At 41.3% G+C, this 16,417-nt stretch overlaps 1 protein-coding gene across 2 annotated transcripts in view; it reads left to right on the plus strand.

Moving 5' to 3' along the window:
- Klhl5 (kelch like family member 5) overlaps nucleotides 1-16,417 on the plus strand; it is a 67,482-nt gene that overhangs the window by 31,652 nt on the left and 19,413 nt on the right. For both annotated transcript variants that reach the window (XM_057771512.1, XM_057771511.1), the window contains exons 2-5: nucleotides 820-1,002; nucleotides 2,713-2,849; nucleotides 4,158-4,354; nucleotides 8,690-8,902. In XM_057771512.1, the coding sequence (XP_057627495.1) occupies nucleotides 860-1,002; nucleotides 2,713-2,849; nucleotides 4,158-4,354; nucleotides 8,690-8,902 (690 nt within the window). In that variant the 5' untranslated portion in view covers nucleotides 820-859. The remainder of the gene's footprint in view (nucleotides 1-819; nucleotides 1,003-2,712; nucleotides 2,850-4,157; nucleotides 4,355-8,689; nucleotides 8,903-16,417) is intronic.

Raw genomic sequence — 16,417 nt, forward strand, 5'->3', positions numbered from 1 at the left:
AGGGTTTCTCTGTAGTTTTTGGAGCCTGTTCTGGAACTAGCACTTGTAGATCAGGCTGGCCTCGAACTCATAGAGATCCGCCTGCCTCTGCCTCCTGAGTGCTGTGATTAAAGGCATGCGTCACCAATGCCCAGATGAAAATAACCCATTTTTAAGTAAAGGATAATTTGCATCTCAAATAAAATAATAATGACACCATTAAATATATTAGGAGATAACATCCATCAGTATGAATATAGCTTGGCTATTTTTCAGCAGAGTCCCAGGGTTTACTAGAGGGAACTCAAAAATGGCAATACAAAGAATATGCATGCATGCACACCTTCATTCATGTGTTAACAAGACACACATGTTGATTTTAAAATGCAAAGTAGTATGCCATACATGCTTATAGTCCCAGACGTGATACACTGAGGCAAAGATGGCTAGAGTCTGAGGTGAGCCTGGGTTATGCTGTGAGACCTATACAGAAAAACATCTTTAAGACAACGAGTAGTCGGGCTGGAGAGATGGCTCAGTGGTTAAGAGCATTGCCTGCTCTTCCAAAGGTCCTGAGTTCAATTCACAGCCACCACTTGGTGGCTCACAACCATCTGTAAAGAGGTCTGGCGCCCTCTTCTGGCCTTCAGGCATACAGACAGAATATTGTATACATAATAAATAAATAAATATGTTTTTAAAAAAAAGACAACGAGTAGTTATCCTCTAATATTGACTGGCGACATTCTTTCTTATATTGCATGTGAAGGCTTTACAGAGACAGTGGGGAAAACTTTCATGACATGGTGATTGTCTAAAATGTGTGTTTTCTTGTTTCAGGACTTCTAATAGCAGTCAGACACTGTCATCCTGCCATACTATGGAGCCATGTTCATCAGATGAATTCTTCCAAGCCCTTAACCATGCAGAGCAAACATTTAAAAAAATGGAGAACTACTTGAGACATAAGCAACTGTGCGATGTCACTTTAGTGGCTGGTGATCGCAGGATTCCAGCTCACAGGTAATGGTTTTGAGAACTTCTGTCCATGTGAAGTCGTCCCTAGATAACTTATTAGACGCGTGAGATGACGTACCCCAGTTAGCCCTTAGACTTCAGGGAGGGATCCAACTCAGAGTGTCCGAAAGAACTCCACACATGAGATTACTCAACATAAATGTCCCTGTCTTCTTTTGCGGAAACACAGGCATTAGCCTCACATCAGTCAGTATTGTTTGTTGTAGATATCAGCTACAATAAACAGTTTTCCTGCATATTAAATACTTGTTAAATGCTTTAAATAAGTTTTATGGAAATTAGAGTTTGTGTAGCCAGAAGCAAAACATCTCACAGAATAGAATTCACGGAATCGTAACAGTTTTTCTTTTCTTTTTTTAACGCTGTGGACCGAACCCAGGCCTGCATGCTAAACATGTACCCTGACCACTTAGGCACACTCCTGCCCGTTAGCAGGTTTTTAAATCCCTGTGTATTCCCTAATTTTGTTTTTGCTGATCTCTATGAAGTATGAAAAATAAGAGTGGAGGTGGGGATGCTTTAACACAAATGACATATTTCTTAAGGTAAAAAGAAAGAAAAATGTTTAGGAAAGATTCATTTTCTTCTGATAATTTTATATTTGTTAAGTTATTCACTGTTAATTACCACTACGATCACAAAGATTATTTTGTCTTTCAATAGCAATTAGCATTGTCCAAAAGTTTTTGTAAAACCCTTGAGTTTATAGCTGTCAATTAGCATGCATTTATTGACAAATTTGTGTGATAAAAAGCCTGGGTTATGAACATGGTCTCTTAGAGAAGAGATTTCAACATGGATTTCCCAGAGGCTCTGAGGCTGAGCTCATCATCTCAGCCAGGCATGTGCTGACAACACCACTCACAGATGACCCCATGGGCCCTCTGCTCCCTCCTCCCCTACACTGTTTTAAAAGCTTTCAGCGACTCCCAGGTCACTGAGTTGAAAACCAAAGTACATTTGGTGACCTGCACAACCCAGCTTACCGTTGCCCCTGTGGTGCTCTGTCCTCCCGCTGTCCCTGCTCCCTGGCAGTAGCCTTACAGAGCCTTCATCTTCCTGGACACTACCGTGAGCTCCTTCTCCCCAGTGCTATCCCGGCACCTCCAGAACTAAAGTCTTCACCTCCCTCAATAATAATAATTTTAAGCAACCGGTCTCTGCCCGAGTGACACCATCTATCTTTGGCCTACTTTTTGTTCTATAGTGTTTACCATCTTCTTATTAACTATACCAGACTGTAACAAAAAAAAATAAAAGTATTAAAAGCTTGAAATATTATAAAATTTGCTAACACCATTTTCAAAGTATGTTCTACATGTTCACTTCTGCCCCAAATGGTTTAGGTTATTTTCAAAACTGGCAAAAAAAAAAAAAAAAAAAAAAAAAGAACCTTTGTATTTTTCTTTCCATATATACAGTCAACTTATTACCAAGTACTTATAACTTTTTTAAAAGATGTCATAAAGTGGTGTTTGCATAGGAAAATCATTTACCTCAGCAGGAAATTTTCGGTAATAGTAATTTATTATTCAAAAGAAGGGAGTAGAGCACAAAGGGATTTGTCTAATGTACGGTACATTTGCTGGTAGTGTGTACTCCTGTGAGTGCCAGATGAACAAAGAGGAGAATGCATTTATTAATGAACGCTCCGCTTTAATATGCTCCTTGATTGCTTTTCTGATGTGTCCTCAGACTGGTGCTCTCCTCCGTCTCCGATTATTTCGCTGCTATGTTTACTAATGATGTCAGGGAGGCAAGGCAAGAAGAAATAAAGATGGAAGGTGTGGAACCAAACTCATTGTGGTCCTTAATTCAGTACGCATACACAGGTAACAAGTCAGAAAATAAACGGAAACCCTTTAGACTTACGTATTTTGATTTCAGCTTTGATTTGTTTTCCTTTCTCTTTTGTTTATGTTTCTCAAACGAGGTGTCATATATTCAAGCTGACATTGAACTCAATGTGTAGCCAAGGCTGGCCTCAAACAAACAGGCCTTCTTACTTCTCCTAGAGTTCAAGTTTCTCTCTCGGAATAAAGCAATCTGTAGTTCAGTTTAGTTCTATGGACATCACTATCTGGTGCTGTTCTGTATTAGTTAGAAATCTCTATGTTGAAACCTTTTAAGTGATTATCAGGATGAAGCTTGTGAATGTTTTTGAAGATTTTTTTTAGTGTGTGTGTGTGTGTGTGTGTGTGCATGTGTACCTGTACATGTGCATATAGCAGATGACTATGGAGTCCAGAGGCATAAACATACCACGAGTAATCACACTGAGTTGGGTTTGGGGAAATGACTTAGTAAATAAGAGCAATTGTTTTGCAAAATGAGGACCTAAGTTCAAATCACCAGCACCCACATAAAAAATGGATGTGGATGTATATATCTGTAACCCCAGTACTGGAGGGTAGAGGCAGGGTATTGCTGGCTGGCCTCCAAGGTAAAAAAACTGTGAGTGCCATGTTCCGTGGGAGACCCTGTCTTGGACATCAAGTAAAGGACTGATAGAACAAGGTGCTTGATGCCCTCTCTGCACTCCACGTACACACACGCACACACACGCACGCACACGCACACACACACACACAATTACATACAGTCTCTCTGTCCTCTCTCTGTGAGCTATGTAATATAGGCAAAATTTTACATTTAAAATTTAAGAGTTATATAATCCTAGATATTAGTTACTAGTTAATGTAACATTTAAAAATTCTGAAAATAAGCCATTCTTCCTTTTTTTTTGCTGCTTTGAGTTTTTTGTTTGTTTGTTTGTTTGTTTGATTGATTGATTGATTGATTGATTGATTTTGTTTTGTTTTATTTTTTAAGGATTTCTCTGTGTAACAGCCCAGGCTGTCCTGGAATTCACTTTGTAGACCAGGCTGTTCTCAGACTCACAGATATCCACCTGCCTCTGCCTCCGGAGTGCTGGGATTAAAGGCATGCGCCACCATCCCAGCTGCTATTTTTTTTTTAAGTAAAGGTCACAAAGGGATAAATTATTCACATTTAATATTAAGCCTTCAGGGTCTGTAATGTGTGTAATGAGCTTTTATCTAGAAATCCTGTTAACAATGGTTATTGTATGTAAACAAGATTCATGAAGCTCCCTCATTAATGGAATTTCCTCCTGTTAGGCCGCCTTGAACTAAAAGAAGATAACATCGAGAGCCTGCTGTCTACGGCGTGCCTTCTGCAGCTCTCCCAGGTTGTGGAAGCATGCTGTAAATTTCTCATGAAGCAGCTTCACCCGTCCAATTGCCTTGGAATCCGTTCTTTTGCCGATGCCCAGGGCTGCACAGATTTGCATAAAGTGGCCCACAATTACACTATGGTATGTATTTTCTGAAAACCAGAATCTTCGTCACCCCATTTCTTACCTTCGAAAGCTTGTCTCCATGTTGCTGGCTTCATGTGGTTTTGAGGCTCAAGTTCATGGCGCAGCACTGAGTTGGGAAAGGGAAACGAGCAGAATGTCCCCTGATGGAGAATGTCATGGCAGGTGTGCCGCTTTAGAAGCGGGGTTTCCTAAACATTGCACTGCAGCGTGGGTGGATTTCAGACCCATGGCGTAGTCACTGGTGGAAACCGGTCAGAGTGGGCGTAGTATTCTGATACAGTATAAGATAAGCGATGAAAGGATGAACAGGAGACCTCCTGTTTCAGACGCCTCGATTACATGCAAGTGCCTGCCACCATGAAGAACATTACTCTTCTTAAGTATTGTTAAGTACTTAAGTATTCTTAAGCGAGAATTATGTGTTCAAAAGAAGTCACAGGAGCTTCTGATTCAGCAGCCTGAGAGATAATGGAACGTGGATTGATCTGGTAAAAACACTGCACAATAGCATGGCTCTATGCAGTGCGAGTCAATGTTTTTAAATTAAGTCCTTTAAATGCACCCACTTCACCTTACTTCTTTGTAGATTCCCATTTCTTTCTCTAATGTGTATGAGTGCATTGCCTACGTAGACGTCTGTGCGCCACCTGCATGCCTGGTGCCTGTGAGGGTCAGCAGTGGGTGTTGGATTCCCTGGAACTAGAGTTACGGGCAATTGTAAGCTGCCCTGTGGGTGCTGGGAACAAAACCTGGTTCCTCTGGAAGAGCAGCCAGCTCTTAACTGCTGAGCCACCTCTCCAGCCCCTCATTTCTTAACTTTATATCTGCAGTTTCAAACGCCTTCTGGAATAAGATAAATGTAAGTAAATAAAGCACATCTTGGTTTGTTTTCTTCCTAGTAAGTGTATAACTTAATGTCTTCCTTTTTGTTAATATTATATTTTTATTACATATATTTAAGTGTGAGCACGTGCACACGTGGAGGTCTGAGGACAACTTGCAAGAATCAGTTCTTGCCAGGGTGGTGGTGGCGCACGCCTTTAATCCCAGCACTCAGGAGGCAGAGGCAGGCGGGTCTCTGTGAGTTCGAGGCCAGCCTGGTCTACAAGAGCTAGTTCCAGGACAGACTCCAAAGGCTACAAAAAAACAAAAAACAAAACAAATAAACAAATAAAATAATAAAATAAACAAAATAATAAAATCAACAAATAAAATAATAAAATAAAATAAATAAAAAAAAGTCAGTTCTCTCCTTCTACCACGTAGGTCCAAGGAACTCATCAGGCTCGGTGGCAAGTGCCTTTCCCCTGAGCCCTCCCTCCAGGCCCAAGCTCTCTTTCCTATGAAGGACTTTTATACACGTGAAAACATTTGTGTGCATTTAGGTCACTCCCGTTGTTTACAGTACAGGCATGATTGCTGCTCTAAGGTTTAGATGCAGATTCAATTAGAATTAGTTGGATGTTTTTAGAGCTATTTTCATAGCCAATTAGTTGCAGTAGATTTTTTTATGTCAAGGTCATTACTTGACATTACTTAGCTTCAATAGAGAAACTCGATGAAACTCTAATAACAATAAGTAATTTAGAGGCAGATTGTCTGATTTGAATGTTGCTATGGGAACCGAATAAGAATGTAAAGCAAAATTCAATCTCCAGTTTAAATAAATCCCTCAGTAATTTCATTTGCTTAGGAAATGATTCTGAAGGGGGAAAGGGTGTCTCTAGCAAGTGCCTGGTAGCTTGGTGGCTGCTTCTTCCGTAAAACAGGTTGGAAGGAGGAGACGAGTGTGCTGCTGGGCGGCACACAGGGCATGCGCATATATCCTGCTCCTTTTCCATTGCCTCTGAATATGACCTGAAGCATTTCATTTAGAACACTCTAGATTAGTTTATCATTACAGCTACTTCATATCACTGGAGTTTTTTATGAAGCAAACAGCGTTGACTTTAACAATTCTAAATGTGATTTTTTTTTTCAGTCTTGAAATGTTTTCTTAAAAAAAAAATCATTGAATTCTTCTAAAATAGCCGCTTTAAAAGCAAAGGCATGCTTTCAAAAGGAATTTTGTGTTTAAACTTGCTCCAGTAGTATTGTGTAACCATTGAAAGACTCAGTTCCCATGCAGTATAAATTAGGCTGGAGTGAAAAGGGCATTCCTCTGAAACAGATACAGGAACAGTTTGTCAGGTAGCCTCCTCACCCTGAGGAAATGCAGCTACTACCACAGGACAGTAGAACAGCAATCACATTAGTGTTGTGCAAAGGTGTCGCCTAGCCATACCATACGTGCACCCAGGCTGGCCTCAGAGTCACAGTCCTCCTGCCTCCTGCTCCTCAGAGCTGGACTCGCAGATATGTGCCACCACGCCTAGCCACACCTATGGTTAAATGACCAGAAATACTATTTACATCTCGGGACTTTCACCTAACATTATATATTAAATATCTTTACATACAACTATGTGATCTTCTTCCAAATTCATATTGCCTGCTTAACAATCATTGAGCTATAACTTTCTAGAGCTGGACATTAGGTCTATTTTACTATAAAATAATGCTAAAAGAAGCATTTGTATTGTAAGTATTTGGCTTTGTTTCCCATTGTGCAAAGCATTTCTTAAGAATTCAAATGACAGGTGGAATGACCAGGCTGAGGGTTTTACAGCGCTGGGGGCTGAACCACAGGTCTCACTCATGCCAGGCAAACCCTTCTCTACCGAGCTACAGCCCCAGCCTAGTGTTGATCATTTTTGGCTCTTGCTGTGTGTGTCCCAAATCATCTTATAATGTCAGTCTGCAATTGAGTAGAACAGTTTGCTTGAAGCCATTCCAGCGCTGAGATTTTATTAAAATACGTTCCTGAAAATGATAATCAATCATATAAAGTAGATTCGCTTTGGTATCTTTTAACAAATCATGATGAATTGGAGCAATTGAGTTTAGTTAATTATTCATGAATGGTTTTCCTCCTAAGACTCTGCTGAAAGGAAACGTCAGCCCAAGATAGATTTCAGATCAGTATCTCGCTTGGGTTACCACAGGCTAAATGGAAACTATGATTCTCATTTTAATATGGAAGATAGTTATTGATAGGCCTTATCTCTAGCTCTCATTTGAGCAGCATTAGATATTTCACTAAAACCCTGCATGCCAAGGCAGACAGAACATTAGGAAGTGTAAGAGAAACATTACAAGATCACGTCTGGGGTTTGTATCTCTATCCATTATTCGTTAAGACTTAGAGACTTCGAAGCAGAGAGGGTGAGATTTCTTTCCTTCAGGCTGGAGGGATGGAGCAGCGGCTGTGTACTGCTCTTTTGGCAACCCGTATTTAGATGGCTCACAACTACCGTGACTCTAGCTTCTGGCCTCTGCAGACACTGCACCACACACAGACACAAACGCATGCACAGGCTTTAAAGGGAGAGATGTTAAGAGAAGATTTCTTTCTCTCCAGATTAATTAACATGATAATGATCCACAAGTTATTTCACTCCTCGGGCGTGTGCGAGTGTCCCATTTCCAGTCGCAGAGGTTTTGATTCTAACATGCAGTCAGAACTCAGTCATGCGCAGTCCCAGGTCCTGCTCCTAGGACATGCTAGGTTAACAGTTTGCTTTGGTTCTTTTTGCTAATAGCAAACTAACTCTGCATAAATCAGATTAGAAGATATTTAAGTTTTCTAAATAGACCTGAAATCCTGGTGATCTTCTAAAAAGCATAGGAATGTTTTTGAGCTGTGTGTGGTAGCACATCTCTATGATCCCAGAAGAACCTCAAGTTCAAGGCCAGCCTGGGCTATGTAGGTAGACCCTGTCTTTAAAACAAAGCAGATCAGAATGAAACATGAATGGCTGCTTTGGTTGTAGAATAAGCTTGAAGACAAGTGTTCTGCCATGGCAGGATCCAGGCCTTTGATGTAGAATCTTAGGAAGCCTGACCAGCTTAGAGGCAATTCCTGGGTCAGAAGCACTTTCGCTGCTGCCTAAATTCCTTAAGAACCTGATATTATTCATTCTCCTTGGTGTTTACTTCATTTTTCAATCTCCCTTCAGAAACTCCATCAAAACTATTCCCTAACTTGAGCAATGCAGTAAATAAATGTCATAGGTCCACTTCACAGCGTAGCGAGCTGACACTGTTTCTACACGTTTAACGAGAGGTACGGGTTAGTGTTTCTCCTGGCTTTCTTTCCTAACAGGTGGCTATAAAATTGTGTCTAAAGTACAAATTATTCTGAACACCTAATATAAAAAAATTATCTTCTTTCGCGTAAATAGTGAAGGCTAAATGGAATAATAATTTATTTGCCTTTTTCCCCTCTAGGAACATTTCATGGAAGTAATCAGAAACCAGGAGTTCGTCTTACTCCCAGCCAATGAAATTGCAAAGCTCTTGGCCAGTGATGACATGAACATCCCTAACGAGGAGACAATACTGAACGCACTTCTTACTTGGGTCCGGCACGATTTGGAGCAGAGGCGGAAAGATCTCAGTAAACTTTTGGCTTATATTAGGCTACCTCTCCTTGCACCACAGGTAATAATCGGCACTCGTCTAAAGGTGTTTTTCTTTGGCTAGTCTGTCAAAGTAATTTATACATGTATTCCTGTGGAATGTATCCGTTAAAAGATATTAAACCAACAAAATGCTGCTTCTGTTCGCAGTGCATAGGGTCAAGTCATCTAACTTACATTGATTAAGGAGCACTGTTGACTTCGAGTTAGCAATTTTATTGGACTCTACTATCAACCTGTCCTATAACTGGAGGTAACTTAGTAATAAGAGCCAGAAATTTAGCCGGGCGGTGGTGGCTCACGCCTTTAATCCCAGCACTCGGGAGGCAGAGGCAGGCGGATCTCTGTGAGTTCGAGACCAGCCTGGTCTACAAGAGCTAGTTCCAGGACAGGCTCCAAAACCACAGAGAAACCCTGTCTCAAAAAACCAAAAAAAAAAAAAAAAAAAAAAAAAAAAAAAAAAGAGCCAGAAATTTTAGATCAGCTCAGTGCCACATGCTGGTTAGGTGCCGACTGGCTGCTGGGCTCTGTGGTAAATACTCTGACACCGGAAGCTTTGACTTGACTTGGTGTGTTCTCATACACAGCCTCCCATCTGGGAAACAGGGATGGCAGGGATTCTTATCAAGCAGAGGTGCCTCTTATCTGGCTGTCTCAGGATTATGTAAGAGAAAGGCAATCTGTGAAACACAATGTGCTATAAATAATGCCATAGTTTCAGACTGAGGCCTCTTGCCGGTGTGTTCAGAGTTGCCAGTCATCACAGGCTTGCGCAATTTCCCCTTTGTGCAGTTTTCACTGAATATACAGGAATTTCCCCAGCATTTTCTCCTATCTCAGGCACTGAATAGAGAAAGAGGCCTTGAGCGCAGAGGAGGTGAGAACTCTCGCTCATTCGGGCTTGGCCTTCTTTTCTTTTTCTTATTATTTAAACTGTCACAGATGCTGCCTTCTTTGTGTTAATTTTGCAGCTAATGCAACGTTTCTGGCTCCCGTGAGCGGAAGTTTGTACTCTACCTAGCAAAAACAAAAGTCACTGCCAAGGCCTCATGCTCAGCCCTCCGTATTCACAAGTGGAAGGGCCTAAACGGGTGGTAATTCAGGAAAAGCAGCATAGTAAAGGATTTCTCTTGAAATCAGGTCTAAAGAGGGCCCTTAAAGTTTTCTTGCTTCCTAGCAGATATTCTTTCTTATTCTTTTCTGAATGGAAGAAAGTAAAATATGGAAGATCTTAGTGGGAAGATCCTGTGTAACCATATAATCTGGAAATGCGGTTCAGTTCTACAATTTAAAGGGCACTTCCTACATGGCAGGCATCTCACCAACCTTTAAAACTCCTGATCCCAGGAACTTAGGGACAGAGCATTTCCCTGAGTCCTTAGAAAGACAGGAGATCATTCAGTCCAACCCCTGGGGCACAGGCAAAGCATTAGGCAAGTAAAACCAGACGTTCAGAACCACAGCTCCATACTACGGCAGAGTAACTCTGCATTCTCGTCCTTCTCAGCTGTGACTCTGCTCACCTTTACTGCATGGAGCTCCTGAGAGCCAGACCTGGAATCTGAACCCACGTATGGCTCTGTGCCCGTTCTGTCTGTTAAACACACTGTGTTTAAAATTGCAGGGTTTGGGTTAAGAAGGAAACCAGAGCCGGGTAGTGGTGGTGCACACCTTTAATTCCAGCACTCGGGAACTCTGTGAGTTCAAGGCCAATCTGGTCTACAAGAGCTAGTTCCAGGAAGGGTCCAAAGTTACAGAGAAACCCTGTCTCAGAAAAAACAAAAATAAAAACAAAGAAGGAAACAGAATGAAAGCTAGGTATGGTTATAAAGTAGTAAGAAGAGGCTCTGAAGAGATAGGTGAATAAACACGACATGGGAAAAATGAGTACCTCTCCCCCCCAAAAAAGATGGCAGAGAACCAGAGTGAACTTCCTTAAATTTCATGTGATCTGCATCTGTGTTAGCCACCAAAAGCATGGTGGGGCGGGGCGGGACATGTTCAGGAAAGAGACCAGACTGTGCACTGGTGTGAAGCATACATTATGGGATTTGAAGAATGCTTACATGACTGGAGCCCCAAAATAAAGAGGGGTGATATCAAGAGGTGAAACTAGAGAGGGAATTAAACCAGATCATGAAGAACCTCTAGTTATACCAAGGAGTTTGGGCTTTATCTTAAAAGGAAGAATGGAAAGGTTTTATAATAAGAATGGCATAGCATAATTCTGTTTGGGGGCAGCGACTGTAAACGCACTAGAGAATGAATCAGGTCTACACTAGAGACCCCTTAGAAAGGCTGTCGGAGTTCAGCCAGGCAAAGAAGACACTCAGGCAGTGCCAGAGAGAAATTACTAGAAACTGACAAAACTTAATGACTGGTAAGAAGGGCACAATGTGATCCTATTTGTAGAATGAGGTTGGTGAAGGTGATGTCATCGAGACAAAGGATAGAGTGAGGGGTAGCATGTAACGTGGGGGAGGGAATGGGAGAACCATTTTCCCAAAATTGCTTGGCACCTTACATCTTGAATCCTCAGAATATTAAGAGGAAAAAAAATGGGAAAACTTACCAGCATGTTGGAGCCCAAAGCAAAAGAATGATACTGGCCAGGGAGAATGCAAAAGGGCTAGGACTGGACCCTAGGAAACACTAAGGTTTAGTGGCCATCACCAACCTAACCAAGTGACTGGAGTTACTAGAACTTGATTCCATGACTGAGGAGGAGGAAGTACTATGTCATCTGATGCTACAGAGAAGACAGGTAAGGAGGGGGGACTCAGTGAGTTAGCCAGTTGGTTCTTGAAGTATAGGACCCATAGTGCCCGTGAACTTTTGAGATGGACCCTAGAAAGGTGATTTGATAAGCCCTGCACTGATTCGGGTGCACCCTTGGGTTTGAGAACCCCTGTCCATGGTGGGCGGTAGTAATGGAAGATCACATAATATGATTGAGTTAGCCACAGTGCCCTGCACCTGCAGGTGTCAACAGTTAGTCCACCTCTCTGAGCTATGGTTTTGTTTCCTACAAGGAGAATACTGTATTGCAACACTTAGTTACTCTGTTGACCCCCCCCCCACAAACACACACACCATTGGTAGCTTCCTGTATAAGTAGAATACATTGTAATTAGATTATATCCACTATTAGCCTCCTCCAACTCCTCAAGGACCACACACAGAGACTGTAACCCACTGAGGACAATTGGTTCTGCCAGCTGTGCACGGTACAGGACCATCCACTGGCCCATGGGCAATCTACTAGGCTCCACATGGCTATAGGGAACTGACAGTGCCTTCCTCAGTGACTATCATTTGCCAAAAGCCCCTCAGCTAAAGTAAGATCCTTGTGAGCCCCTCCACCATCTGCACTGGAGCCTTGGTGGGCTTATTCTTGCAGAGATCTTGTGCAGGCAAGCACAGACACGTTAGCACTGCCGTGTCCAGAACTATTTTGTGGCAGTCCTCCCTGTCCTCTGACTTTTATAATCTTTCCAGCCCCCTTCCACAGTGTTCCTTGAGTTGTGGGGGAGGAGTAGTAATAAATTTCCCAGTGTGTGTGTGTATGTGTGTGTGTGTGTGTGTTATACAGTTCCCAATTAGGGCTGAGTACTTGTGAGTTTTTTGGGTTTGGATTTGAGTTTCGGTGATGAAAGTGAAAACCAAAATTATAGAATTAGTTAGCAAGTAGAATTCTGAAGTTATATTCTGTATGTTTTACTTACATACATAAAAGGTAGGGAAATATAGCAATTGTTAAAATTGCCAAGTACTATTGAGTAATTAATGACTATTTTTAAAACTGTAATTAGGTATAGTAACCTAGAGAATTTACATTTGTGATGTGGTGTTTTCTCAATATCAAGTAAATGAGATTTTTATCATCAGTTTCCAAATATTAATTTTATTGTAGTGTTATCAACAGTAGATATTGTAAATGATGAGAGAAGTGATATGCATAATTATGGTATGCTGCCCAAGTAATCCTTTAATTTTTTATTTATTATTTGTATATGGACTTGTGTGTATGTACACGCGTGTATGATGAGGGATGGGCACACATTCCATAGTGTGCATGTGGAGGTCAGAGGAAAACTTCATGGGGCGTGTTCTCACCTGCCTTAGGTAGGTTCCGTGGTTGGAACTCAGCTCATCAGACTTGCATAGCAAGAGTTTTACTCACTGGGCCACCTCATCAGATCCCCAAGTGATCTTTTGAAAATAAATTCTGCTTATGTGTGTGTGCACACACTCATATGTGCTGTGTACACTTGCTTGTATGTATCCACACATCTCTGTAGATGCACATGCATGAACGTGAGCCCTTGTAGAAGACAGGGGCCAACAGCACATGTCTTCCTTGGTCACTCCTCACCATATTTTTTTAAGACAGGATCTCTCACTGAATCTGGAGCTCATCACTGTGGCTAGACTGATTGACCAGTGAGTTCGAGGGATCCACCTGTCTCCAGCCCGCCCAGTGCTGAACTTATAGATCCATGACTTGGTACCCAGCTTTTGTGTGGGAACTGGAGATCTGAATTCAAGAGCATGGTTGTGTGGCAGACATTTTACCAACTGAGCCATCTCCCAGTCTCCCAAGTGACCATTTCAGAAGAAACTGAATAATCAAAGCAAGAAAGTGTTTGTAGTCATTATTGCCTGGAATTCTACTAAAATTGAACTCAAATTCAAGAAGGAAAAAGGACTACAATTACTGGTGCTATGACAAGACAAACTTTAGAGTTGATCAAGTTTTATGCAATGTGGATAAGTCATTCTCATTCTATATGTGTTTTGAGGGGACAAATTTATAAAAATAGTCTTGACAAACAAATACAAGAGTGAAGATAAGCTGAGTGGTGGCAGTGCATGTCTTTAGTTCCAGCATTTGGAAGGCAGAGGCAGGTGAATCTGCATTCGAGGCCAGCCTGGCTACAGAGAAAGCCTGTCTCAAACAAAATAAAGAACACAAGAGTGAAGAATCTACACAGTCAAAATGTCTCATTTCCCAGAGACCTTTATTTTAATGATTTGCCACTGATTATGGCAAACAGGCATTTGGAATTGATAAAAAAAAAAGCAAAAGTGTATTAGAATCAATATTTTATAGTTTAGCCAGTCATAATAATTTCCCAAACAATAGCTTACCTGCTACACTAATACTTGATTATTGCTGTTCATGAATTAATTGCTTTATAATTTTTATATTCTCATTTCTTTACTTAAATTCACTAATCTAGTTTTAATAAACTACAGAACTTATAAGCATGTTAAAAATATGTTTTACTTCAAATTGCAGTAACTATAAAATCTCCTGAGACTTTACTGCCTGCCTGTGTTTTATTTTACATTTATTTTTATTTAGAAAGCACTAAGGTAATTATATCAGAAGTAATACTAGCACTAACATTAATCTAAATGAGCCAACTCCAAGCATACCCACTAATGGCTTCTGTGCTAAGTTTATGTTTTGTGTTCATGGGAAAAACTGGCCCAGGTCATGAGACTTATGTCTTACTGAGATTATTTTGCCTTTGGCTTACAATATATGCTTACCAAATGCCACGGGCTTTTTGTTGTTGTTGTTTATTTCTTTTGTTTTTTGAGACAGCATTTCTCTGTGTAGTCTTGGCTGTCTTGGAACTCACTCTGTAGACCAGCCTGGCCTCAAACCCATAGAGATCTGCCAGATCTCTCTTCAGTTATCAAAGCCTAAACATATTCTCAGCATTGTTAGCCATTAAGGAAATGCAAAGGGAAACCCACTTTTCTACTTCTCCAGCTGCCTGGCATGGGCACGGTTGGGAGGGTGTGTGGAAACGGAAGCCTCACAGGGGCTAGCGGGAATAGGAGTGTGGTGCGGACACTTTGAAAAGCAGTTTCAAGGTTCCTTTAAAGTGAAGGATGATTTTAGCTAGTTATCCACCCAAGAGAAATCAGCATATCCCCACACGATGTGCACATCATTGTCTTGGCAGCTGTTTATAGTCACTCCACACAGGAAGCAACCTAAGTGTCCATCAGTTGCTGGATGGGCAGAGTGGAACAGAGCCAGTCGGTAGAATAGTATTCAACAGCAAAGCAGCAACGCTGATACATGCTACGCCATGGACAAGCCGAAAGAATATGCTGGATAATATAAGCAAGACATAGAGGGCATGTATGATTGTGTTTGTATGAAATACGCAGACAAGGCAAATCTGTATGGATAGATTAATGTTTGGGACAGGTGGTGGCAGATGGACATGGCAATTAAGATAAACTGAGCTCTGGGATCGCCCTGAGTGAAAGAAATGCATCAGCCCTGTCCACTTGGTACATTTACTGAACGTCAACTCACTGGATTAAGTGTGAGATGTGCCCTTTGCCCAACAGGCTAATTAATAGACTATGGTTACTCTGTGTTTTAAAGGGTTATACACCGTGGCCAAGGAAATTTTTCCAAGAACAACAACAAAAGAATAACTATCAAGGAATCTATCAGGAAATCATTACATCATGAGCTTAAAAGAAAAAAAATATGATCTTATAAATAGATGTGTGAAAGATATTTGAGGAAAAATTGGTACCAATTCTTAACTGGAACTCTAAAGCAGGGGGAAATGGAGGCAGCCTAAATAAAAATGGACCACACAATGCTATAACAACTACAGTGTGAAACAGTAAAACACAATACCTGCTGAACGCCCACTGGAAGCAGAGGGGTTCCATTTTACCCAGTGATTCACTGTTACATTGAAAGTTTAGGCAGTATGATAAACCCATAAATGGAAATAATTGTGTCCACCCAGAAAAAGATGCCAGACTATTCCTAGTTGGTGATGAGTGATGGACCACAGCTGGAGCACAGTGAGTGTGGTAAAGTGCCAGGCTAAAGTACAAGTCACAATAATCAGTCGAAACGGGCAATAAAAGTAATTACATGTGTAAGAATAAAAATAACATGAAGGCAAAGACAGTAAAGAAAATCATACAAGTGAAAAGGCCCCTTGAACAGAAAGACTAATATCATAAAGTGTATATTCTCCCTAACTACTAGAAGCTTTTTGGTACAGTTCACACCAAAAAGGCAAGATAATAAAAGAGAGCTAGATGACTCTTAAATTGACATGGAAAACTAAACCTCAGATGTCCAAGAAAGCCATGAAACTTGATGAGGGGAGACTAAAAATATCAGATTTCAGAACATGCTAGGAAGGCATTAATGATCTGGTTCTGGCAGCTCCTGCCTATAGTCTCAGGACCTAGAAAGCGGAGGCAGGGGGACCAGAAGTTCAGAGCCAGCCTGGGCCATAGATTGAGTTCAAGGCTAGTCTATGTGAGTTCCTGCCCCAGAAACAACATACACAGAGCAGGGGAGGGAGATGTACACCATTGGTCCCTGCACTCAGGAGGCAGAGGCAGAGATAAGCTGGTACGGTGCCCCCTATAATTTCAATACTGAGAGGCTGAGACAGGAGAATCTGGAGTTCAGGACTAGCCTGGTCTGTATCATGAATCCCAGGCCAGCCAGGGTCACATAGTAAGAACCTGT

The sequence above is a fragment of the Chionomys nivalis genome, chromosome 6, assembly GCF_950005125.1.
Source record: "Chionomys nivalis chromosome 6, mChiNiv1.1, whole genome shotgun sequence".
In the NCBI taxonomy this organism is placed as follows: domain Eukaryota; kingdom Metazoa; phylum Chordata; class Mammalia; order Rodentia; family Cricetidae; genus Chionomys; species Chionomys nivalis.